This window comes from Fundulus heteroclitus, chromosome 22, assembly GCF_011125445.2.
Source record: "Fundulus heteroclitus isolate FHET01 chromosome 22, MU-UCD_Fhet_4.1, whole genome shotgun sequence".
NCBI lineage: Eukaryota > Metazoa > Chordata > Actinopteri > Cyprinodontiformes > Fundulidae > Fundulus > Fundulus heteroclitus.
In genome coordinates this window covers 38,748,249-38,775,773 of record NC_046382.1, presented here as the reverse complement: position 1 = coordinate 38,775,773, position 27,525 = coordinate 38,748,249, and the positions used below count along the sequence as shown (strand labels likewise).

Below are 27,525 nucleotides of genomic sequence, written 5' to 3'. Positions count from 1 at the left end.
TAAATGGTCCAACATGAACCAAGTAGTAAACATTACCGTCTATAGCCACAAGATGGTGCTACAGGCTTGTGAAAACGGTATGCTGTATCACCTAAAAATTAATTGAAACATTAAGTTATGGACAACAAGGACTGAACACATGTTTGTATGTTGTTTCACTGCTTCAGCATACATTCCCACAGCAGAGCGTTGCGTGGTGCAACTAGGTGAGCCTAGACCGCAACAGAACCCTGTTATTGGGCTGTGCGTCAAGCTAATAACAGCTAGCGCTAGCTTACGGGTCTGTTGCCCAGGTGGTTTACAACTTCCCTGATGCACGTGAGCTTTTTGTTGCTCTCAAACATCGCACATAGCTTGTTATGCTAATTTAGCCCATTCAACCTCCCAGGTAAAAGTCTGTTTTTACATGATTTATATCAAGCTAGTCTTTTATTTCACAAAAACCTGACAATTTAACAGGGCTTTGTCTATTTCTGAGATCAACCATTGAGTTTAAAGGGGTTTCAATGAATCAGGGCAGTAAATAAATCTGGATGTCATTTGCAAAACAGTGGAAGGGGAGGTTATGTTTGCCACAATAGACATCAAAGGCAACATGTGGAGATCAAGAAGCTGTGGACCTATAATTGATGACTTCAGGAACCCCACAGATGTAAGTTGTTGGAGAGTTTGTCAGGTGAACTCTGGGCCAAGACGGGCTTAAGCCTTCATTGCCTAGAGCAGTGGTTCCCAAACTTTTCTTGGTGTGCCCCCCCCCGGGATTGAAAAGAAAGTTTTTGCTCCCCCCTCCAACCAATTCTTTTGACAGTTGAACAAAGAAAAGCCAACTGCAGCAAAACATATAACAATAAAATAAACTTCAATCTTCTTTAAATCACAAAACTACCACTTTTAAAGTGTAGTTGTTTTAAGTTAAACAGTCTATTTTACTGTGTAATTAAATGTAACATTGCCATCAATATATATTTTTTAAATAACCTCTCAAAATTGGTCATTTTTCCAGTCCATTTCTACCAGGGTTAGGCTTAAAATACGGTCATATTTGTAGGAGTAACGTGGCAAAATATCAAGGTGCTCGAGTAGCTTTGCAAGGCACTGCCAATTGTATTTACATTTTCTGTCTTTAGAAAGCTCTCAAAAGTGCAAATTCCCATGCTCAGGCCTTGTGGCAGTGATGTAAAAAGGGTTAAAAAAACACATTTCAAACTGTCAGTGCTGTGACACTTACTGTAGCAACCAAAGCACCACTCAGGTTGAGTGTTTATTAAATGTTTGAGACCTTCAAAGCTCTACATTCATCATGGCACAAGCGAGGCCCTGTTCTGCACTCGTTTTGTCTTTCTCAGGGCCATCCGCAGGCGAGGCAGAGATGTTTGGGGCTTCCAGCTACGCCTGCGTCCTTCAGCTCTTGAGTGAAAACCTCCATTGTTGCATTCCACTGCTCGCCGCTGCTTTTGGTCGTGAGGCAGTCTTTTGTAAAATACGCAGAGGTGCTTCCTGAAACCTTAACAGCAGCTTCTGGAAGAAAAGAAAAAGTTCTGTTTGTAAAAAAAACTAACAAAAAAAACCTCACAGACTTCAAATTAAACTTTGTGTTTTAGGTATTATAGTGGTGCATCCAAATTTGAAGTTGAGTTTATGATTTTGTGGCCTTAAACTCCTCCCCAGAGGCAATCAGAAGAGAAAGAAGTAAAAAAAAAAAAAAAAAGGACAGGCTCACCATTGCACACAGCCAGTCTGCCTCCTCCTACGTACTGGCTGTTCCACTGGTAATTTGTTTGTTCGCCACATTCATCAAAGATCCGACTCCTCCTTAGGAAACCAAAATCGTACCCCTGCAAAGAACCGTACTGATTAAAACGTGGGGAGGGAAAAGAAAAACAGCCAAGTCTGATGAGCCCCTCCGCACAGATTTACACTAAATATTGGGGAGTCTATGCCGTGGTGCGCTTACAGAATTGCAGATGGGCTTGCAGTAGCGCTTGTTGGAGACCGTGACGCATGCCAGGCCTCCATTACTGGGCACTTCAGGCTGCTGGCACATCTTTGGCTCGGCGTCCTGGCATTCTGTAAGTCCGTGAATAATTCATAAATGCAGGTCATAAAACATTTAAAGCTTCAGATGTTCATTTGGAGAGACGTTCTTTCTGCTGGTATCAGTTGCTCTGATTTGTCAGTAGAAGAAAGAAGGAGCTGGTTGAATCAGGTTTTGAAATGGCCTCCTGCATATTTCTTAAAGCGTGCGGCACCACAATATCATTCCATGTCCTGTATCTTCATTGCCTCTTCATCTGTTTGTATGCTTTTACACCTCTTGATACGTTTTGTTTTTTGTAGGATTGTGACTCTTATATTGCTCACAGCTTCCTGGTTTGAAGAGTGCACATTGCAGCTCGGAGCACTATCTGTCTTGGACGACGTATAAATGTTTCATGCACAGCTTTTTCAACTTTTTTGTCTCACGCTCTTGATGGATTCAAAGGAAAAAGTTCCTGTTCCTTGTCAGAATGGGCTAAAGTGAAGGCCATTCTTTCCTGGTGAGGTGGCACGGTCCATTTTAGCCATCCAAATATTTACAGCAGAAGAAGTCCAAGTTCATTTTCATCAATAAATGCAGGGGCCTGCCTTCAAGCAATGGCCAAGCTTTTAAAAGAAAGATAACGGCCTTATTCAATAAGCACGGTATTTAAATGACTTTGAACTTGACAAGCTCATTGTGTAAGCATGAGGGGAATAAAAAGGTGACTGCAGAAGAAAGTTGGCAATAATGATGAAATTCTAGAGAGGACAGAACTATATTGGATTTTTCATTTACTATTTTAATCCCAGGAAGGTGAACGTCTGACTGTGAAGGTGAAGCTTTATCATCTATATATTCTCGTGATAATGCAGCCAAGGTGAGCAGCTCTATTATTTTTTTCTGATTAATTATTTAACTCAAAGGTTATGCTTTAAAAAAATAATGTTAAGGGGCATAATGGAGTAAAACTTTGGAGTAGAAATGTGGTTCTATTTTCAGGGGATCTTTTCTCACGGCCATTTTGCACTAAACAAGCTGATTAGACGACAATGAATCCTTTCTACAGGATGAAATAAAAACGGCCAAGATGATAAAATTATGTTTTATAGTAATTTAAATGTCAGTGGGTTTAATTAATGACTTTTGTATATGCTTTACTCGAGAAATAATTTGGGTCACTTGGAATAACTTTAGCTTAAATAACTAGCATTTTACCTGTTAGCATAAGCTAGCTTGTGCTAGCTACGCTTAACATTCAGACTTTGATCAAAGTAGATATTAGGACGTTTTATTGCAAACGTGTTTAACCCAATTATTTGTTTTAGCTGCATTATTCTAATAACTGATTAAACATGGACTTTGAACCAAAGCTGCAATGAGAACACAAATAAGATTAATGGTATCTAAATTCAATGATCATCAGTACAAAGATTAGACATTATGATGTTATTGACTTTTAAATCTGATAAATTTGAATGCAGAGCAAAACTATAACCAAAGGTTTTTTTTAGAGTGCAGAGGCCACTATTTCACATTTGAACATACAGGTGGTACGTCATACTTCTTGTTCAAAGTTCCAAGTTGGATTTTCCACATAGGTCCAAAGATCAGGAACAACTAGTGTGGTGAAAATATAACTTTTTAAAATTGCTTGCAATTTAACAATTTAAGAGCAAGAGAAATGCACAAGAAAGAAAGAAAACTATCCTGTGCTATTAAAAATTACAGTTCCTTTTAACTTTATGTAACCCTTTTACCACCCGGCTCGTTGTAATTAAGTCAGAACTATTTAGTATAGGATCCCTACAAACTCCAATATCACTATGATAAAAGAGACATTCTGGTGTATGTAAATTATGTCTAACATAAAATATGATCCTCACCAGTAAAATTATTAAAAAAAATTAGGCTTACGAGAAATATTAATATTAGTAGAAATCAAAATATGCACCTTCTAAATAATCACCTTTTGAGTATTTTTTACAGTGTTAAGTATTACTGACAAAGATAAAAAAAAGACTCATACAGGAAACAATTTGCCATTCCAAGTAGTCACTGTCAGACAGATCCTACGCGAAATTAATCTGAATTAAAAGGTGTTTTTTTATGTCAGGGATAAATAGTATTCCTGACAGCCACAAAAGTAAAATGGAGCTAGTATATGAAAAGGTGTATTTATTCTTGCACCAAAACATCAGACATAGGTTTAACAGAACTTAGACCCAGATTATTATTTGTTTTAATTAATAGAACCTAATAATGTTTTTTAAAAAAGAACTAGTTTGACCAGACTGGTGAAAATCGGGATTATTAAAACGTTTAAAGACACTCAATCACCAATCAGATTGCACTTTTAACCGAAACAGCTCCCGTTGGAAGACTTGTAGAGAAATTATTCATTCTGAAGATTGAATCAGATGGTTTTCGCCCCCTTTTTTTTTTTTTTTAACAAGTCACGTAAAATTTAAGCAACTGGTATCTTTAGGATGCAAAAACATAGACTTTAGACATCAGTTTGTGTTTTACATCTCAATTCGAACCCCCAGTAAAACACTTTGTTTTCCCTCAGAGCTTCAAGCCTAAGTGGGCTCCCAGGAAGGCGCAGTAAACACAATCCCACATGCCTCTTCCCCCCTCCTACCTTTCAGCTGGTGTTTATGCAGCCTTGCTGTCAGATTCCTCATGGTAATCAACACTTCAGCTGCCTGCTCTGAGCTCCACTGCAGGACGGACTTGTCTGTGCACTCTGCTGCCATCTTTTGGGCAAAATGAAATTTAGCCCCTGGTGTGCACGCACCACATCAAGACTCACTGGTAGCCAGAAACATTTGTATGCATTAAGCTGATCGCTCAAACCTGAAGAGTTTACCTTGAGATCTTCGGTCAGGCGCTGAAAAAGTTCAGTCTGGGAATCACAGTTGGCGGTCGTACTTTCATGGTTTCCAGAGGAGCAAACAACTTTTAATAAATGTAAAGAAGATAAATAAATCAAACGTTTCAGACATGTGTAGTATCTATATTAAACCATTCCTATCATGGTAACTATCGGACATTACCTGCTAGAGAGCACAGCCAGGTGAGTGTTCCCCTAAACGCCATGACTGGTGAATTTGGGTTCGTTTGGACTGTTCCGACAAATTTATTGATCAGCCTGCAGGAGCAAAGTTTACAGAATTCACCAAATATAGACCTTCTACCAAGATAAGAGTTGCGGGACTGCCAGGATTTCAACACCCGCACCCCCGGCCAGTGTGATGTGTTCTTCTATCTGTGTCAGTTCCCAGCAGGCCAGAGAGAGAGAGAGTTTCCAGTATTTGCAGAGCCTGTGATTTCACCCAGTACCTTATTCAGTGTGCACGTCTCTGCTCCGTGCTGACGGGGGTGCTGGTAGCGCACAGCTCTCGGCTGTGACTGAGCTTCTTTAAACAGGATGTCAATCCTTGCTTCTCGGTCGTGAGTCCAAGTTCTTCACAGACGGACAGCCCCCTCACACGCACACGCACAGGCAGCCGCCAGTAAAACACGCCGGGGTGACTCAGTGTCATTCGCTGCGCTGTGCCACAAAGAATGGCTCTAAATAATTCACTCTGGATGTTATTCATTATGGATGTCTGACGATCTTGGCACAAATGAATTATTGAGGCCTTGTGGAGGAGTGATTGAGCTCATTAACATGGAGAATTGCCTTTTATGTTTGATTTGAGGAACAAAGATTAGTCCTCGAAATGGACTTGGAGAGCTGTAATTATCTTCTTATCAACGCGTCCTCTGCATGTCTTGATTCTCTCAAGGCTCTCCTCTATCATCTTCTAAATGTTATTTTTGTGTGAGATTTTTCTTTTGCTGTTCCCCCCCCCACACTTCAGCTTTTTCACCAGTGTAATTTTATAGAATAATTTCTGATGGATAAAGAAATTAGTTTAGTTTCCAAACATGAAGTGTCTGTGTCAAAATCTCTCGTTTATATCAAGGCTTCACAAAGGCAGGCGCTGCATTGGCACTTAGCAGTCCACACATGAGTTTTGGTTTCTCAGTGAAAATATATTTCCCCATCTATTATTTTGCTCTCTGGATATTATAACTGAAGTGTTTTCTGAGCTGTGTCCCTAAGAGGGCACTGTAGGCATTAGAAACTTGGATTCTCTTAATATGAGCTCCACTCCCACCCCAGCTGCATGTTGGTACAAATTAAGGACATAAAGCATTTGAAATCAATATTTTAAGATTGTGCAAAACAAAAGACAAGAAAAGAAAAAAACAAAAAAACAAGGAGATCAGCTGCTGGCTGGAATTTACCCAATTTTATCTTGACTGGACCTCACTGATGATCAACCAGTCAAGAAAAATAACCAATTAGTGAACTCACTAACACCCAGGCTTGAACGCTTTGCACTGACAGTAAAACTATTCACTATATACTGAGTGGAGAATACTCAAGGTTAACTAACCTGTGTCATTAGCCATGTTTCCATCTAATTGTCATGTGATTTTTCTGGAAATGTAGGTAAGAAATGCATAAATATGGTCTTGCATGCGCAAGACCATCTTACCTGCTCCTCTGCTCCTCATGGGGATTAAGTGAAAACAATCTTCCAAATCCACTCTGGTCTTATTTCTTTCTTCTGAGGCCTTCCTCTCATAAACTGTCATGATCTCGGCACTAGTGCTGGCCTGATTCTCCACCTGACACACCTGTGCTGCTCCGCCCGGTTCTCATCAGCCTTTACCAGATCCACCTGCACCTCTGTACTATATAACCAGCTCTCAGACCAGTCACTACTGCCAGATTATTACGAGCCACTGGCGAGTTTAGCGTCCTGCATGACTGCTTTCCTGACCTGTTTCTGTATTCTGAGCCTGCCTAGCCCGTCGGACCTGATGTTTGTGCTACCTGGATTGCTGACCTGTATCTGTGCCCAGACTCTGCCCTCGGATTGTGATTAGGGCTGTCATTGGATTTCTGACTACCTGGCTCTGACTCTGGATCAGCTCTCGGACTACGGACTCTGTTTTATCCCTTCGATCATCCTGCCTGCCTCTGTCCTCACGGTTCTGACCCATTGCCTACCTGCAGACTACCGAGCTCTAGCCAGTTTCAGGCGAGACAACCTTTGAACTTTCTTGACTAATAAACTGTCTTTAAACCTGTATTGTCCGGCTGAATTCTGGGTCCTCTGGTTCTATTCCTGACATGAACTTGTAAGACAGTTCACTTCTTGCGACTCTCAGCCATTTTCAAAGTATACGGTGAGAGCAGCGCTGCTACAATGAACGACTAACACTGAAGCTAACTGGATACATAAACACTACAAATGTGCAGCCAGCAAGAGGAAACTAACAAGGAACGTATACACACACTGGCGTTAGGTGAGCGTGTCAGAATGATTGGCATGTGCGACAACCAACAGATATGGTGATACCACCGGAACTTGAAGCTGAAAAGGATCGTCCACTATAGCTTTACCTCCTTTTTGCAAAATCCAAAAACCACCTCAAGCGAGTGTAAAACCTTAAATGCAAAATTGGGGAAGTTATTTTGAATTCTGCTGTTTCCATCAGCTTTTTCTAATGCAATATTTCAAAATGCGCACAGAGAAACGTTTATGGAAACACAGTTATTAAGGTTTTTTTAAAAAGAAAATAAGGTCAGAGGAAGTGCAGAGAAGTAAAAAGCTAACCTAAAACCATATTTCTACCACAACACATGTCTGCAGTTGGTTCAGGCTCTGAGAAAGTGAGAGAGAGCATATTTCATTCTTTCGATCTTTCAGTCTCTGTCTGTCGTGGAAGGTGGCGGATTAGGGAATACTGTTGGCATTTTTTTAAATCTCAGAGTAACAATCTCAAGGGAATACTCGGGAACGTTACTGTTTGAATAATTCTAGCCACTCTCATTGCCAGTGTAAGATCATTTTGTCTTTGTCTGAAAATATTTGTAAAAACCAGTGGCTGCTTTCTCACACCCTGTGTGACGTCACCTCTGTTTTTAATATAAAGCAATAATCACAGATCATGACAGGAACCTGAGAAACTAAACGACAGAATCGAATCAGAATCGGTCGAGAGAGATATGAGCAGCTTAAAGGTGTACAAAAAAAAATGAATTCTCAGAGTTTCTATGCTGCTTGAGTGAAGAACACTATATTTCTTTCCTTGTCATGTTTGCTGGAGGTGGCTGTATGTGGGCTGTGTACCAAGCTTTAGTTAGCTGAGGCTGCTGAATGCAACCATGTCAATATGATTGGTCATAACTTTATCCTTTAGTTGTTCCTCTGGCTAAAATGGTCACCTATAGAACATAAACTGGAAGCATTTTGATGAAGTAACATAATTAAAATTATACCTGCTTTCAGCTGAAGGCCAGATGATACTTGAGGACTGGTTAGGGTAATGGTCATGTCAGTTAATCTAGTGGCTGTTGTTTCTTTTGTCAGGGTTGAAATTAGATCTAAATGTTGCCTAAAATTAGAATATATTTGTTGTAAAATTGTAAGTTTCTTCACACGCCGAAATCTGGTTTTCAGACATGTTTTTTTACAAGACTGCCAACAGCTAAAAATATGCACACAAGCTGGTCTCAAACTCGGGACCTCTTGATCGCCAGCAGAGCATTTAGCTGATGAGACTAATGGCGACAATATATACATTCTGGACCCTTCATGTGTACCAGTCATCATCTTATTGTAAATACTGAGGAAATTAAAGAATTGTTTCATTTACTGTAGAAATATGAATTAACCCCTGCTCCGAATCGGCTTCAGAGATACTCTGCGAGCAGCACGGCTTCCTCTCTGTGGTACAAGTGGAACGCAGCAAGTTAACTTCAAAGGAGCAGATGCTGCCGCTGTATGATACTTTAGTTGTTCTGGTTGGAAGAGATGATTCACAGTGAACAACGGGCATTTTTCTGTTATGAAAACAATCAGAAAAAAAACATTCTCTGGTGAATATTTTGGTAAGGCAGGTTTATTTGTACAGCACATTTCAGCAAGTCAAAGTGCTTTACATGATGAAGACATAAGGAAGGAAAAACACATGAAAGATGTTGTCACATTTAGAAGGCCTGTATTTTCTGGACAAAAAAGGCAAGACTGTTCTTGTTGTAAAACCTTCACGCCCACTAGACCTGTGAAGACACTGTTGTAGTAATTAATTCCACTAAAGATAAACATGTTCAAGAGTTAATCAAGATCCTGCTGGGAAATCAGTCCTTGAAACTTCAAAATGTATGATACGCAGTATTAGTGTTGGTTTGGGTTCTCTGTTGTCTGCATGATTTACAGAGTTTTTATTCATTTATCTATTTTTTGCTTGCCACATATTTTTTTTTTTACTCTTTGTGAAATAAAAACTGTAACTAACCCGCTTAAATGTTTATGCTTGGACCACATTTAGACCAAGCAGTTTTGCTCATTCCAATCTTAGAGAGAAGGTGTGGGTCTAAATCAGGGCGACACATGTACAAGATTTAGCATTGGCTACATTTACGCGGACAAAAGTAATTGGAATAAAGGGCCAATCGGAATAAAAAAGTCTCTTGTAAACAAGCCAACCGGAATATGATGATTGGATTAAGCTCAGTCCGAATGAAATTGTATTCTGAATGAGATGGGTAGTTTTTGATTGATAATCCGATCAACGTTAATGTATAAACACTTATCAAACTCAAGTTAATCCAAATATGGCAAACTGACCCGGGTGCACCTGTGCGCCTGATGTAAACGTGACGTAATTCCACGTTGGTGAGTGGTGAAAATATGTTGGGAAGCAAAACTGTCTGGGCTGCCATATAAATGGTACAATCCGATTATTTATAAAAACATTTTAATCCGATCCTGAAAGTTTGTGCATGTAAACATAGCAAGTGACTCATTTGTAACTGAGGTCAATGTGTAGCTTTAACATTATAAGTCACCTCTATTGATGGAACATGAGGAACTGCAACTGAGAAAACCATTTGTGTCAGTTCTCAGAATGCATCAGGCTGACGTCTGCCAAGACATCTTTGGTTTTCAGACTTTTAGAAGGGATGATGCCTGGAAACAGAGCCATGCTGAAAGGAATCGCCGGATCATTCAATTCAATTCAATTTTATTTATATAGCGCCAATTCATGAAACATGTCATCTCGAGACACTTTACAAAGTCCAATTCAATCATATTATACAGATTGGTCAACAATTTCCTATATAAGGGAACCAGTTGATTGCATCAAAGTTCCGACAAGCAGCATTCACTCCTGGAGAAGCGTAGAGCCACAGGGAGAGTCGTCTGCATTGTCCATGGATCATACACCTTATAGTGCTGGTGGTCAGCCAGAGGTCACCAGTGTGGGCTGTGAAGTTGAAGTGAACAAAGGCCTAATATAACGTTTGCACTGGAGTTGCTTCGTTGACACTCGCATGTAGAAACTGACCAGTTGCTGCTGTGGTACAATGTAAAATCTTTTCAGATGGCATCAGGTAGAACCAAAATCAGGAGGATAAAAGTACCTGACAAAACACAAAAACCTGCATGGCTGGGATGATTCTAGTGTGCCTCTCCCATCATGAAGTTGACACCAGCAAACATAACCTTTGCAGTATATTTATTATATCAACTATGCGGACATTCCTTGGTTTTCCCTCTGAGATTATTATGCAAATAGTTAAGTTTGGAGAGATGAATTTGCCCCTTGTCCAACCCCCACAGCCCCCACCCTTTATTCTAACCACATGTTGCCAACCTACTTCCATGCCGTAGCCATAAACAAACCTTTTCCAGCCCATGCACTTCATCATTGTGCTTCTTTTTTGTATCTGGGAAGCTGGGTATTCTTAAGATTTATAAAGATAAATAATGATCTGAAATGTAATTCAAATAAATCGCTTAGTATATTCTCAAGATTTCATATCCACCCTTAATTTCCCTAAAAGGAGTTCCAATCCTCATTTTGGCCAACTAAGCCTTATCAATCACCAATTATGTGTATACCCCTTTCCATGTTGACAATAATGGTGACCAAACTGCTTAGCAAAAGAGAAGGAGAAGGAAACATACAAAGCAGCATGGGTGGTTCTAGGCAGGGGCCAACAGGGGCCAACAGGGGCCAGTGCCCCTGTACAACTGGTCCTGGCCCCTGCTGTAATGAAGACATAATACCAAATCAATTTCTTATGCACTGGCACAGAGACTGTAACTGGTTTAATTTTGTACCTTTACAGTTTTGCTTTAACAATGATTTAAAAATGAAGGTGTTGCACCTTTTAGTTTCAGACATTTTGAGATAGGATCACAGTTTTCCTCTGTTAGATCAGGGGTCCACAACCTGCAGTTCCAGAGCTGCAAGTGCTACTTTGGTTCTGTGGCTCACATAATATATCAAACAATGAAATAATACCCTTTTTAGTTGTATTCTTTTTTTCTGTGCCTCCATGAAAAAAAAAAAAAACACTGGCCCCTCCTTGGGCCCCCTGGCAAATTTTATCTACTTAAAGCAGGCTTAAAAACAAGGTAGATGAAACCAGAACTGCATCCACAGTTTTAAGCATTGAATGCCTTACCTGACTCCGCCAGATAGATTTGCTCCGCATATCCATCTGGAAACCTTCCGTTGAAGTAATTTTGGGAAGGGGCGAAAATACTGGTTAGCTGATTGGCCTATGTTGGTGATAGACGGGTCAAATGAACCAATCAGATTCGTCGTCACTCTGTTACGAGCGACGACGAAAACACAACCACAAGCCAAGCTACTCTTGCTGCTGCAGGTAAAGGCTCGTTAGCTCAGCAAAGAAATACTCTGTAATTCCGATAAAACTTGCTCGATAGCCACGCTAACGCTAGTTTCATCGGCTGAAGCTGCCATGTTCTTTAGACTGAACTGTCGCGCTTCTCGTTGTGCCACACCTCAACCCGCCTCAAAGCCAACGCTGATTGGACGTTCGTTTGGTGAACGGCTCCAAATTTTCTTTAACGGAGAGTAGCCAGACTGATCTGCGAGTGAAACCTTGAAAGCTCGCGAGATCAGGATGGTCTCACGAGGCTATTAAATGCCTGCCTGAATGAAAAAGTATTGAGCGTTGATTTAAAAAGGCCAAGCTAAGTTGGAGATTGAAGATCTAGTGGACGATGGTTCCAGGGTGGAGGTGTGTCCACGCAAAAAGCTCAGTCACCCGAACTTTTGTGTTTTGCTTGTGGAACCGTGATAAAATGTTCACTGTCTGACAACAAGGACCTGGTGCGAATGGAAAAGGTTGATAACTGGGATAAGGGAGCAAGGCCGTCAAGAGCTTTGAAAATGAATGAAAGTTTTAAATGAATTCTAGAAAGGGACTGGACGCCAAAGTAGTGAAAATAAAACAGGTGTAACATGTTCCCGTCTGGGAGTTTGAGTTAAAAGGCCGGCTGCTGTGTTGTGGACAAGTTGGAGGCTATGGAAAGATTCCTGGGGGAATCGGACACAGAGGGTGCTGCTATAGTCGATTCTGGAACTGATAAAAGCACAAACAGCCTTCTGCAGGTCACAGCGGTTTAAAAAAAGGCTTAGAGGCGATCGGTTCGTCAAATGTTAAATCCTTGCCGAATAAAACCCCTGGTTTTCGCATGAAATATAACGGATTATCACCCCTTTGGTCAAAGGCAGCAGAACTAAGAATGACGTCCTGCTGATAGATATCATGACTGATATTATTTGCTTTAACCGCACGTCCTCCCTGTTGACAGCAGATCGTAGAATGTTGCTTTAAACTGCTGGATGTCAGAGCTGATGTGAAACATGGAAAACATCGTGACGTCTTTTAGGCACTAAGAGGAAAAAGAGAACCCACACAACCATTTGTTGTTTGCAGATCCACCTTGAAAAAAAAAAAATAAAAAAACTACACACATCCACTTAGAGGCAACCAGACTTCCGCAAAAGTACTGGGGGGAATAAAAGTGATGATGAATGGTGCGTATGATCGCAACACTCTCTCCTTTCTGTCTAACCTTTCTCAAATACCCGTGACATTCTCCCTGCAGCGCTCCTTGTCTACCTCCCTCGCAGGCAGTGTGCTGAATTAGCCGGCCGTGAAAAATGGCTGCTCTGTTGTCAAATGATTCACGCGGATGAGCAGGGGAAAAAAAAAAAAAAAAAAAAAAAAAAACACAGCCTGAACTGTTTGGTATTCAGGAAGGCCCCTGCGCTACCTGTTTCAAAGACTTTTCCTGTTTGAGAGGAACACTGTGCCTCGGGGGGAAAGTTTGAATGCAGTTGCGGCTGATGAATAGCTAATAAGGTCTATTAGCTCTTTTAATTACCTCTTTGCTTTTATCACAAGGCTGATTTATTTTTCTTAACACACGCAGGCAGCTACGGCTGCAGATCATTTCAAAGGCACGCAAAAACACTTCCTCGTGAGAGATTTCGGAAGATTAATGTGCAAAATGCCCTCGGAAGTCAGAGCTTAGCGCCCGTGCTCGACTCCGAGCTCGGCGGAGACACAACGAGCCGATCCTGTCGGCTGAAGGGAGCCTTTTTCAAGAGAGACGAGAATCAAAGCGGAGGCAGAGAGACAGGGCAGTTGAAAGTGGGCAGCGTGACTCCAGCTGCGTCGCGTTACACGTTTGGAGCCCAGCAGGAGGTACCCGACAAGAGCCTTTCTTCTGTCTGTCTGGTCGCTCCGCCGTACACTAATTAACAAGCTATTACAGCGACAGAAACGTCTGCTCCCGGGATGTCAACGTCCCGCGGAAACAGTCGACGGAGGTACCCTCTCCTCTAGCTGGCTGGGTTTTACACAAATCAGTGCAGCGTCACAGAGAAATCCTGAATTTCTCCGTTTTCTTCCTTTTTGATAGAACCACATGGAGTGAGTCAGAGGAGCAACTTCGCTCCATTGCTTAGTCACCCACTCCTTTGGGGGGAGTAGGGGGGGGGGGGGGGGGGCAGCCATGTGGAGATTGTTCAACACCTCCAGGGATGAAACAGACACCCTTGGTCCGGCGCGACAGCCTAGAACACACACACCAGATGGAGGAAGCTATTCATTTATCAATATTTATAACATGCAAATGTAAGTAAAGATGATGCCTGACCACCTGTTTCCTTGCTGGTTTACTTAGTTCTTATTTACCACCTGTCGTGACCCACTCTTCCACCTTCCAGAACCCTGGCAGTGCAGTTTTTTTTTTTTTTTACCACGTGTCTCACTGCTCATTCTTGCACAGATCACTGTTTGCAAATCTGCGGATTCAGATTTTGCATTAAGGGCAAAATTGAAAATCTTGTTCTTCTAGCAACAGAACTCGCTCATATTGTCATGTCATAAGAAGGAGAAAACGAAAACAAGTTTTTATCCTTAACATGTAATGTGGCTGCTTTCTGATAGCTGAAGTAGCAAATAATTTGATTGCACCTTTGATATTTTTCATCTCAAGTCTTTAACATCTAGGACTAGACTAACCTCATTTAGTGTACACGTTAGCTACAGTGTTTCAAAGTGTAACAGACAGGGAATACACTTTCACTAGATTACATTGCTAATTGCCATTAGCATAACCAATCCCACTGGTTTTTAATCCTGAAATTGGTACAAAGATTAGATTTGATGTCATAGAGGTCTCCACTGCATCACTTTTTAAAGAGGTTTCTGGGAGCAAAGAATAATATGCTTGGGCAACTCCTCTTTTCAACTGGTGCAAATTATCTCTACATTGCAGTTCATTTTTCATATTCACTTTTTTATATTTATTATTCGAAGTACCACCAAAGGCAGCCCAAATTCCACCAGTCATTCTTGTACCACAGTTTCAGAACAATAGTAATAGATAATGAGACCCTTACAGTACATGCACTCTGGCGATTTCCAAAAGGCTGCTAACTTTTCCAAACCCAACAGGATCCATGACAGAGAGAACCAGACTTCCCACAAGGATACAATGTGTAAGTGTCAGTGTCAACTTTAGTTATGTAGCATATTTAATACAGATACCTATGGCCAAAGTGCTGCACACAACAAAGTATAAATATATAAAACAACAACAACAACAAAAAAAACAATTGTACAGTTCATTGGCTAGCTGGCTGAGGATACATATGTATACATTATTACACTAAGCTATTTAAAAAAAAAAAAAACTGATATCATCTGCTGATATTTACGTCTATCAGCATACTCTCTGTTTTCTTTCTTTTGACCAAAAATATTACAGAAATAAAATATCATGAAGTGGTTAGCTATCACTTTGCCTGTAAGCTAACTTGGTATGTTGTGTCTCTTTGATGAACACCTGTTTTGCTTGTACTTATTTTCATTTGATGCTTATAATGACTTATTGTCATTGTAAGCATCTTCTCACCAATTAATTTCGTGCATTTCATACATCCACCTGCGAATCATGTCTTGCAGGTATGTTGATGCAGGAAGTGGCGTAACGTTGCGCTCAATGAGAGACCAGCCAAGAGCAAAACGCCTAAATGTCAAATGATTCAGTTGCCTCACCGCTGATCTGTTCCATTGCTTTTTAGTTGAACAGTGTGGTACTCGCTCTCATGACCAATAAACCTTTTGCTTTTACTGAAAAACGAGCTACACAGAGTGAGTTTTTTTCCTCTCTTTTCCCCCTTCCCTTCATATGTTTACAATAACAGGAAAATTGCTGCTCACCCTATGGGACGCCTGGATGATTTTCTCCCAACAGTTTTGTATACCAGAGGCATTGTGCTTCTTTGCTTGTCAACAGAAGTGTTTTATTGGATTCAAGCTCGAATCCTCATGTCTGATTAACAGTTAGTTTCACTCTAGAAACACCTCTCTGATCCTGTCTTTGAATGATGTTATTCACTTTTAAGTTATATCTTCATGGGAAATACAAAGAAGAAGAAAGAATGATCCCTCTATAGTCCCTCAGAGGGAATATTTGTTCTCTGGGTTTAACCCATCCCAGAGGGAGCAGTGTTCTGCAGTACAGGGAGCAATCTGGGGTCAAGGGTCTGGCTCAGGGACTCCGAGTGATAGACTGAGTTATTAACCGGCTGCCTAACCTATAGGCCACAACTCTGAGAATGTAAAATACCAGAAGAATATAAAATACAACATCAGGTGCACAGGTATTACTATCCGATCTATATTTGCTTGACTGAAAGCCTAACATTTTTTCAGTAACACTGATACTGAAAGTCCCTGGTCACTGAGCACAAATTGATCTAACAGATGTTCTGAAGCATCATGATCAGTTTGTGGTCAAGCATTTCTTTTTTTCCCTGTCTTACATCTAAACTAGATGGAATACAGCATATACTGTGGCTTCCATTAATGTCCTCTTGGCCAATCCTGTGGGATTTACCCACTTTTCCTTGGGGAGGTTTTCCAAGTAGCACAGATCAGTTCTGGAGCCACTATAAGAAGAGTTTCACTTGGCCAACTTATTTTTTTCACTGCATGAGGAACCCCAAATGCATCACCATGCATTTGGGGTTCCTCAAGGGTCCGTTCTTGAACCACTTTCATTCCACATCTCTATAATCTGCACAAGTTCTACACAGGCCGGGGCAATGAACCGAAAATGTACCGAAACCAAAATTTCCGACAGTAACTAATATAATAAGTCTGAAACAAGAAGCGAAGGAGACTCTTATCCTGAGAATATAGAGGAAATTTCAAATGTTGAAGCGGTGGCGGCAGTAGAGCTGGTCCTGGACGAAGAGGAGCAGCTGTTAAGTACATTGCCACATCTGAACAATGAACCTGTTCATCAGTTGAACTGTGCAGCCAGAGTGCTCGAGACGTCATATTTTCCAGCCAATACCGGACAAGGTTTAAGCGCAATGCTGTCTGCATGGGAAATCAAGGAAGAGGCCCTTGTTGCTATTATTACTGACAACAGTGCAAACAGAGTTAAAGCTGGCGAGCTCAATAGATGGATGCTTGTGCCGTGTTTTGGGCACAGGCTGCACCTGGCGATCGGTAAGTATGCATATTTTAGTTGAATTATCTTTGTATAATTCGCTCTATAGCATAATTATTATCACTTCATCTTTAACCCATAAGCCCTGTTAGGGAAATATGTGTAGTTTGGATTTACGTCTGTTAAGCTAATTAAACTGCAATTGTCCAGGTGAATTATACCATCAATATAACAGGCTGTGAAGTAGCCCGGAGTTTGGGGGGGGCGGGGGGGGGGGGGGTTACTATTATCGCCCTTTTATCGTTATTGAGGTGAACTGCTCAATATGTCGCGCTATGTATTTTAGGCCATATCGTCCAATCCTAGTCCTACAACATCTCTTAGAATATCTATGCTGATGACATATAGCTTTTGATCTATTTGTTACCACTTGACCATAGTGCACTACTCTCAATACAACGGATTAGGGTTAGGATCATCTAAAAAACCGCTAGAGCTGAATTATAATAGCTGCTTAAAGTCTATCATTGAATCAGCCAATTGCCACCCAAGAAACGTTGCCACAACAAATGGTTTCCTGTGAAACCAAACCACAGAAAATGTGCTGCTTGTTTTTATTTTCAGGCAATGGTGTCTATAAAATTCTCTGTAAAAAAATAATCTAACAGCCTCCGCTCATCCATAATGCTTCTGTCAGAGTCATGGCCAACACCTATCCTTCATTCACTGCACTGGCCCCTCAGGTCAGGTCAGACCTCTTCACCTTATATTCCCATGATGAAAACTAAACAAGGGTTGGCAGCATTTAGCTTCTATGCTCTGTAGCTCTGGAAAAAACTCCCCGAAAAACCTGAGATGTGCAGAACCTGCAGGGTCCTTTAAAGCAGGACAGAGAATATCTTTGTTTACGACAGCTTTCCAATGAACCTCAAAGACAACTTGTTCAGGTCACGTTTATCATGTCTTAGCTAATCATTCGCATTAAATACTGCAATTCTGTCAATTGCTTGTTTTCATGTGGCCGGTAAGATTTCTAATATTGTCCTTTGACGCATTTCATGTTTTAATGCAGCAATTTGTTCTCTGTTCATTCACACTTTGAATGAAGGGGTAAATAATTATGCTTTACAAATAAGCGTGCCTTGCACCATGCTGGCTTGTGCTCCTGTCACTGGAAACAAGGGTTCCTTGGTCCGAAACAAAGCAATACTGATGGATCAAACTGCATAAAAGACAAAAAAAAGAGAAAAAACACCACTCTATAAACCATATTCAAGTTATGTGGTCAGGTATTTCCCACCAGAAAATTACTTTTGTAAGTCAGAGACAAGATACTTATTCTATTTTAGTAGGTTACTATACCTGGAAAAGGTTTGTTAAAAGAAAAATACTGCACGCCTACACCTGTGGGTTCCGTGGACACTCTTATTTTGAGGTTTCCCTCAGACGTTGCCGCGCTGCACATTAGCATCTCCTCTGCATCAGCTGGAGGGGTCTGTGTCAGGGATCAGGATGCGTCTCTGGTGAAAGATCTCAAGTTTTTTTCCTCATGTCTTTAAAGCGTTTGCTCTGCTGACAAAAGCTGGCAGCAGACCAATCCCCCCCCCCCCCCCCCCCCCCCCACCACCACCACAGCCCCCACACACACCCACATGAAAGCCCTGTGTATGATGTAAAAGACTACGAGAAGCCCAGTAAACAATCAATACAGGTTTTACTGAGTGATTCTTGACCTTTTTTCTGGCTTCAAAGGAACAAATCAAAACAAAAATGTCCCTCACGTGTTCGTGCAGGCGGGAAACTGTATCGAGTGCTAGTTGCTTGGGTAATAATCAAATATTATTCGCCTGTTTTTAATGTGAGACAGGACAGCGTGGCAAAAACACAGGATCCTATAAAAGGTGACATTGAATATATGTTTTTAATTTTGTTTCAGATCCAGGGAGCAGATTCTTGCGGCGGGGTTTCACACGTCTGGAGAAACAATGGGAAGCAGATACAGACGAAGCTGTTTGCCTCCCGCTGTGGGTATTTGGCACGGATTGTTTCTGTTACGGTGCCCGGGATTTAAAATAGACGCTGTAACAGAAACAGCGGGCGACCTTTTGCTTTAGCTGGGATTTTTCTCTCTCTCTCGCTCGTCTTCCGTTGGGACCGATCCTGCTAATAGCTACAAGGATGGTAAAAGGCTTTTCAGATGAGTGATCTGAAAGCAACCGACGAATACTTTGAGCTTCCAGCCTTGCATGGGCAAAGAAAATAAATAAATAAATAAATAAAAATAAAAAAAACGGGTTGGCAAAAGCATAGAAGGTATAACGGAAACTAATTTTACCAGAGATGTGCTGAACCTCCAATGATGCACATCCACCTGTGTTTGTTGATTCCCGTGTCGGACAGTTTTATGCGGGTCTCTCTGTGTTTTGAGTTATTGGTTTAATCTCCCCCTTTTTACGAGACTGTAAATGAACGGCATCTGAATAAAGACTTTCATGCTGCGGCTCATAAAAAGAGTGTGTATCGAGACGGCAGATCCGGCGAAGTTCATTTCGGGGTTGCGCTGCTTCAGGAAAAGCGCATAAAAAAAGAAAACTTTCCTCATCATTTATGGCTGGGTCTTTCGGACTGAGAATGCCATCTATGTAATGGGGTATGACGCTTCACGCTGACCTAAAAGCTCTGCACCTCCTCCAAATGCTGCTGTGAACTGCCGCTCAGCCAGTTGAGAGAAGGCCACGGCCATTTTCCCTAAACACTACATATTCATTGTGTGAATAGTGCAAGAGGGCCATCCATCACCTGTTGCAAACTACTTAAAAAAATCTATATTCTGTATAACATTTTTGTAACTATTAATAATATTATATCATCATATAAGTAGCTGTAGGAATGAATGCTGCTTTTCTGTTTTAAAGACAAGCAATCATATGTCACTGTCCACAGTCACGTTACTTCTGTTCACCTACAGATGAATCAAAATGAAATCATTCTTTACTTTGAACCCCGAGCATCTTGAATTGTGCCTCTCCACTGTACATCCAGACGAAATAAATGAAAATTGTAATTTCATCTAAACAGAGGACTGATCAACAGTCCAGTCCTTCTTCTCTCCTCGGCCCAGGTAAGATGCTTTATATGTTGGGTCTCGCTTATAAGGGGCTTATTACAAAGAATGCCACTGTGTGGTGGCGTTGGAAAGACTGGCTTGATCCGCTGTCGGCGCCTTGTGAAACTCCCCCCAACTGACACAATGCGTTCACTTTCACGGTTGCTGCTATTCCTGTTGTGCACCTTGTTATACCACTTTTTTTTCTTCCACTCAACTTTCCATTGATATACTTAGATATCGCTCTGTGAACAGCCTCATGGGTCTTGTAATACTTTGTCAGCTCATGAAAGCACTCTGGTTATTTTACTAGCTCAATCGTCGCTCTCTTAGAACAAAATGTTTACACTACAGATAGAGCTGGCTGCTCACGTCCCTGACTTTTAAGCGTGTAGTAAATATTAATTTCTCAACCTGAAGACAACTAACTAACAATACTTCAAATTTCTTAACTTGCAAACATCATAAAAGGTCTTTCCCTTGTGTCAATAGCTGGCTGCTAGACAGCTCTCTAGCAAGCAGTCTTTCCTTTGTTTCTGTATCAAAAATATATTTTTTTAAATTGCTATTTTGTATTATCCTAGTTATTTATGAAACTGCTTTTTTGGATTCTCATGAGCTGTAATCCATACTCATCAAAAAACCAATAGAAAAATGTACCCACACCAACATCACCCAACCTCTCACACAGAGCCAAAGGTCCAGTTTAGCCCAGGTCATAGTCTGTTTGCATGTTTGCAAACATGCTGCTGGTTCCACAGGTTCTTGATTCGACTGAGAATTATTTACACCGTCTCTCACCCGCTAATGTCTGTTTGCACACTTTTAGCTTCTCGGGGAGGGTTTGTTTGGACAGCCATACAAACTACACCGTGTTTTACACTGTCTTGCCAATCAACTGCTGTCTGTCTTTTTTGACTTGAACACCTATATCTTATCAGATGCTAAGGACTGCTTGCACACTTTTTAGCTTCCCAGGAAGTGCTGTCGGTGCGTTCAACTTGAACATTTATGTCTTTGTTTTTGGTCTGTGTGCAGTTTGTTGAAAATGTGGGGGGAGATCTTTATTGGCATTAGATAATGTAAACCCTTCTTATAATTGCTGACCAGTTTTTTGTACATTTCTGCTGGTGTTTGGATGATTTATCCTTTACGACGAAGCCTCTGTGCCATTACCCTAATCTTTATCTCCCTCCACACAATCTCTGTTAGATTCAAGAAACGGGGTGTGGATGGGTCACTCCAAAAAGTTAATATTACTTCCAGTCAGAGGAGACATGTTGGTAAGATTAAAAGACTACTTTAAATCTATATCTGCCAAGAGTGTGAAAAAATCTTGGTTTAAATGTGAACTCTACAATGCTGCTTGGAGAGAAATTATATGATAAATAATTTTCCTTTACTGAATTAAGTGCTGAATCAATTAAATTTCTAATTTTCAATTAGAAAAACGTCCCTGTAAAATCTGGGTCTTATAAAGCGGAATTTTAAGTGACACACCATAAAAAATATTAATTGAGACAATAAATAGACGGTGAGTTCTTATAGTAGTCATTAACAAAATATGAAATAATAGTTTAGTGTGCTACGGACACTGTGATATTGCCCAGAAACCAAACCTGCGTGCTGTTATCGTCTACAACATTGTACCAAGCACAGTAGGTCTGATATGAGAGCCCTACTCAGGAATCTGCAACATTCATTTGAAATAGGGATACAGGAAATCATTGTAAGGGCCTAAGGGCACAGATGTTTACATCAGGCCCACTTCTAGTGCATGTTTAAGCACAGGATACATAAATAATGCACAGTCGCTTGTTGTGCTAAAATGATTTTAATTCACCTTCTTCATGTCTTAACACATTTGTCAACATACCTTGACATGATTGACTGCTTTTTCAGGCTCAGTAATAAAATTAGCATTTACTGGTGACTGTTTTAGACAAAAGCCCTATTTTCTTTTCCATTAATCCTTAGAGATCCAGTAGGTTTTTGTTTATTTCCACCATTTTTATTTTAAATTTTTGCTCTCAGAAAAATGAAGGAATTGTTTTGCAGCAAGCCTCGTGTCAATGCTTACACCACCAAGATAGTCAAAAAGCCCATATTCAAAAAAAGAAATTCTGTAAACAAGTGCATGAAGTGTCATCAGCTATTTTTTCTTTTTACCTCCTTGCTCTCTGACTTGCTCTCTGTGATATCAGGGTGCTACCGTATTAGCATATGAGTCAACGCTCCGGAGGGCGGCACGCGCTTTGATATCACATCTGCATGCAGAATTCGCGGAACGGTGAAAAGTATATCGACTTGCACGTCAGGTGTGATTTACCTCAAAAGACCGCTCAGCCTGAGAGTGTGGCTGGGTCCTGTGGGCGCGGGGTGAAAACTTTCCGCGGGCCCCCCCGGGGACCTAAACAGATGCTTCGCTAAACACATCACTGAGAGCCGCTCCTTCCTTCATTATTTTTAAATGTCACTGATGTCTTTGTGTTTCTCCATAGGCAACCCGGTGCCCTGCAAATGTCAGCTCGTTGTATTTTTTTTCCTAAATTCCATCTCACAAATCGATACTTTCAAAATTCACCCGGGATGGTAAACGAGAGCGTTTTCAGCTGAGTGGGTTCTCTTGGGGTGCCTTTAGTGGAAGAGGTCATTTTTGCACCGAGCTGACAGAAAACTGTGGATGAGCAAAAAGGCTTGCAGCTGTCTAACCATGGGAATGTTATTTGTTCTAAAAATAAGCAAGCTACCATTTAAAAAAAAAAAAAAAAAAAAAAGAAGAGCTCTTTATGCATGGCTTCCTCGCACATATTAACAAATCTCCTGCTAGTCAGTGTAGCACTGTGTTTACACTGTACAACAATCTTTCTAAAGGCCATGTTGTACCTCGGTTAATATAACCTCTGCAGGGAAAATGTGTCGAATGATTAAATCAGCAGCATGCGAGCTCGAGCACAGATGATTGCACCACCTGAAGGTTACAGGACTAATTGATTGATTATTTTATGTGCAACAAAAGCAGCTGGCAGTGAGTTCAAGGTGCACGCAGCTATTTCCCGGCATGGCAAACATGTGACCCTCCACTCTTCCAATCTGTCCACTTTTAAAACGCCAGCAGGTAAAAGTTGTACTTCAGTCTGAGGAAGTCCAGGTTACCCAAACTTCTACTTTCCCAATATGCTCCCAAAAACCATCCACAACCTTGCTCCCCCCCTGTCTATTTGATCTCCCTCACAGTGCTACTCTCTACTATAAAAAAAGGACAAATCACACACTGACAAAACCAATTTTGACAATATTTTTGCAAAAGGAACTTCATCAAATTAACAGTTACTGAGAATGGGAATCCATTTTAAATGAGATGTGGTCCTCAGGATCTGACCAAAGACACCCAAACATCAGTGAGGTATAGAAATTAGAATTTTTAGAGGTCACAATAGTTCATTTCCAAGCCTAGTTTGCAGTAAATCTTTCAGTGAGAGTGATCTTGAAAAAGAGAGTTTAATGGGAATCCTCAAAATCAGCTATTTTAGAAAAAAAAATAAATTCAAGGTTCCTAACAGGTACAGCTCTCCATTAGCTATATATACACTTACTACCCAAATGGCTTTCCCAGGGCGGATGCCTGTGCCTATGTGCAAAAATGTTAAAATATTTAGTAAAATGTTACAGTTTGAAATGCATTTTTTTCAATGCCATGGTGACAATTGCAGAGCATTTTAAATTGTTTTTCCTGTATTCCTTTAGTGTCACAACATTTCCGTGGTTTAGTGTTGAAATGCAGCTCTGCTGTAAAATATATTGTAAAGACGTGAAGGATTTAAATAACAGCCAAGTTTCTTGGACAGTTTGAGGATTATTTTATGTCGCCTTTGTTTTATTGGACATTGTGGGGAAGCGGTGAGATAAGCATGAGCGGCTTGATGACATGAAACATAAATAACTGGCTGGTGTCATAGTCACCCGCTGCTTTATGGCGGAACGGGCTTCATAGGGCTGCTGTGCCATGTGGGACTGTTTTATTACCTCATTGAACAGCTTTGTGAAGTGGACTTCCAGGGATGCATTTATTCAGCTTGAAACCAATGATTGACAATTATTCTAAATTATTACCTTTTCATACGGAGATAAAAGAGCCAAGAAGATGAGTGCTGGTTGTTCACCCCGGGGAGGCCTGGAGGCAGTCATGAACTTGGTACCGGCTGGAAAGATCACATCCTGCAGTTGGCTTCAGCGCATTAGTTGAGCCGAAGGAGCCGTTTCGGAAGAAAAAAAAACAATAGAACAATGAAAGGGATTTTTATTTTTAGAAGTTTAGATTTCAATATCATGTATGTTACTTGGAGCATTTTTTTGTAGCTCTAAAATGTGTTCATTTGCTTCTTTAGTCGGTATGAAAAGCACAGAAGACGCAAAGTAACACTTCAAGGCAAGTCACATATGGAGCAGGGCAAGATGAAACATAAGAGACGCTTGGATGCAGGATGCACTAGAAAAAAATTGCACTCCAAAAGCAAGAAAAAAAAATAATGAGAATTTTTACCTTGAAATAAGCAACAAAAAATAAATAAATAAAAATAAATAAATCTGCCAATGGAACAAGTGAAATTTTGCTTGACAAGATTTCTGGAAATAAGACATTTTACAAGATAAAAAATCTTGAAACTAGCCACAAAAAACGATTTAGACTAAAATGTACTACAATTAAGACATTTTATAACTTGGAATAAGCTTAAAATGCTTAAAAGTGGTGTCTTTCTCCTCAAATGTAGCATCTTTTTTTTTACCTTACATGTCATCATCTTGGTTTAAGATGTATACAACTCATTCTTAGTCACACAATTGTGGCAATGATCTAGAGTCAGGTATAAAAACCTACTTAAAACAAGATTAGAACATTTTCGTATTAAGACAAAAGAATCTCAAAGTAAGCTTTCCTGACTAGCAGACTGCAAAAGTAATCTAAATGCAAGTAATATTTTCTTGAAGTTAGTGTATTTGCCCTGAATTTGAGCAGGTAAATATGATTACCTGTCAAGAAAATTATTAGTTTTTCTCTTAAAATAAAATTATTATTATACAATAAAAATAAGATAATGTAGCTGTTTATTTTTCTTAATTTAAATGCGAAAAAAAACTTATTATATTAGCAAATTGCCTTAACCTGCTGAATTTAAGGTCAAATATAATTATATCAAGAAAATGACATGTGCAGTGCTTGAAGAAGTGTTTTCACAGGATTATACCTCCTCCAACCTGTTTTTAATTAAAATATTCATACATCACTGAAATATTTTATATTATAAGACAAAAAAACAAATGAAAGCTATTCTTGAACTTGAACACTTTGTTGCACTAACATTGCATTCAGTATTCAGTGTAAGAACAAATACTGATATACTCCCTTTTACAACTGGAGTTTTGATCCTGATATCTACATGTAAATACCATCCGATACCATCCATCACTTAAAACAGACATTTAAAGCACAGCACTGTGAGCTATACTGCTGCAATTTCAATGTTCACGCCCTCCTCTGTATAATTACGAGCTTGATAATTACATAATGAGCCACTACATTCAGAGATAAAATTACTTACTACAAACAGCGTAATTAAACAAGCCTTTCTACTGTGACCTATTTTGAATATTCACAAGCAGAGGTGAAGTAACATAACCTGACTCAGATGGATTTCGGACAGCAGAGCTCCACACATGCATCTGGGATTGCTCTATTGCAAATGTATTTTAGAAAGAGGGGCCTTATCAAAAATCCTTGCATATGATTGGATAAACCAATTGTCCATTATCTTTACTGACATGGTACTTTAACCTCTCACATCGAAACCATTATTCCCACAAACAAAAGCCTTCAAAGCCATTCTCTGGTGTTCTTTTACAGAATTGATATTCTGTAGATCGGACAACACTGATGGAATAGCAGCATCAATGTTACCGGGTGACCAGATTTCTCTAAAGAAAACGGAGACGTCTCTGATTTTGCTAAGCAGGTGTCTCTGTTGGGGACAGCCACTTAGCCTGATTGGCCCATCCATTTTTTGTGGTATTGAAATCCCTCCCAATGGCAGCGAGTCCAGATGGATGTGTTTAGCCGTTTGGAGCTCGACGGAATGACATCCATCTGGCGTTAGAAGTAACACCACACAGTCCAATAAAATAGGAGTTTACAGTTTTAGTGAAAAAAAGGATACTATGGATATTCTGAAGTGCTTTTATTAGCATTTACCATTGTTTCTAAGTGTAGCCGCATTGTCTGCATTTGTCTAGATTCCTACCTCATGTAAAGCCTTCCAACATCTCCAAGCTCTTTATGACAGGTAAAGGATGAAAGTTCAAAAGCATTAAAAAAGCAATGTCCTGTATAGGAAATGTTCATAACAGTGAAGCATATTTTTCCACTGATTGCTGTGTTAGCTGTCACTGGAGGGTTAATGAGGAGCATGTACAAATTACGCTAAGCCTCCTCCCTGTCTTTGGGAAATAAACCTCTGATCAGGATGCCAGTTTAACGTCTGTGTTGTAACTGAGAAAGATAACCATCTGATGGAATCAGGGAAAAACACAGAAAGTTTTAGTCTTTCAAATGAATGTTGCAGAGGGATTAGGTAACAAACACTAAAATTATTAACTTGTATAAATCACAGCATCGGAAAAAAAGCAGGGAAATTCAAAGTGGTTCAAACTAGGGACGCACTGAAGAGAAAATCTGGGCCGATAACATCCAATAATAATATTTCTGTTGTGTGGGCTTGGAACCACCCTTTCCCAGGACCTCATATGATCCTTACACACATACCTATTTTCCACAGGCTCCAATTAGCTACACTCCCCTCAGCCCGCTTCACGAGTATTACCATTACTGTTTTTTTCCGCGCCAGTTAGAAAGCCATGGCATGGCAAGCCATGGACTTCACCATCATAACCCTAACATTGCTGATGTGACGGTGAGGTTTTATTTTACTTTGCTCAGATTGAACAGAAACAATACCAGTCAATTCCCACTAGTTTAAGACGACTAAAGATGGTAAAAGAGCTAGCCTGCTTAGCGGTGACTGAGTTATGCTGTCCATTCCCGAAATATTTGTGCACTACAATCAACTGGTCTGTGTTCTGATAAAGGATCCTTCTAATGTGGGAGCTGAAAATGAGACGGAGGCTAAAACATATGAACCATCTCATCTTTCTGAGCACCCGACCCCCAAAGAAGCTCCTCCAGCAGCGCTGCTGTCCAGCCAGTGATGCCATTAATGTGAGGAATATTCAGGTTTATCCGTCTGATTAATACTATATTGGATGTTGTCTATGTAGGGCTGTGTGTGCCAAAATGAAAACAATTATGTATATGTGCATATAAAGTAATATGTTGTATGTGTACAAATTTTTATGCCGATATTAGTCTACGTATGTTTCTGTCAAAATATATATCCACATAAATATTTATGCCTGTATGTTTATACGTTCAAATTATTTGGTAAGTCTGTGTATGCATATAAATTGGCATATAAATTGTGTGT

At 40.3% G+C, this 27,525-nt stretch overlaps 1 protein-coding gene across 1 annotated transcript; it reads right to left on the bottom strand.

Moving 5' to 3' along the window:
• Positions 1–1,213: 1,213 nt before the first annotated feature.
• si:ch1073-126c3.2 (uncharacterized protein LOC555816 homolog) lies at positions 1,214–6,616 on the bottom strand. Its single transcript, XM_012872856.3, has 7 exons — positions 6,571–6,616; positions 5,077–5,171; positions 4,890–4,978; positions 4,662–4,776; positions 1,955–2,067; positions 1,721–1,835; positions 1,214–1,518 (listed from the first exon to the last, which is right to left on the bottom strand). The coding sequence occupies exons 2-7, from the start codon at positions 5,117–5,119 to the stop codon at positions 1,343–1,345; spliced, it is 651 nt and encodes a 216-aa protein (XP_012728310.2). The 5' UTR covers positions 5,120–5,171; positions 6,571–6,616; the 3' UTR covers positions 1,214–1,342.
• Between the last annotated feature and the right edge of the window lie 20,909 nt (positions 6,617–27,525).

Bases quoted from the DNA above. Each gene is read 5' to 3' on its own strand.
- si:ch1073-126c3.2 (XM_012872856.3), bottom strand. From the start codon at position 5,119: ATGGCGTTTAGGGGAACACTCACCTGGCTGTGCTCTCTAGCAG. The intron at 4,979-5,076 runs GTAATGTCCGAT...ATTTATTAAAAG, and splicing joins CTGGCTGTGCTCTCTAGCAG to TTGTTTGCTCCTCTGGAAAC. The intron at 1,836-1,954 runs GTAAGCGCACCA...GGTTCTTTGCAG, and splicing joins GCAAGCCCATCTGCAATTCT to GGGTACGATTTTGGTTTCCT.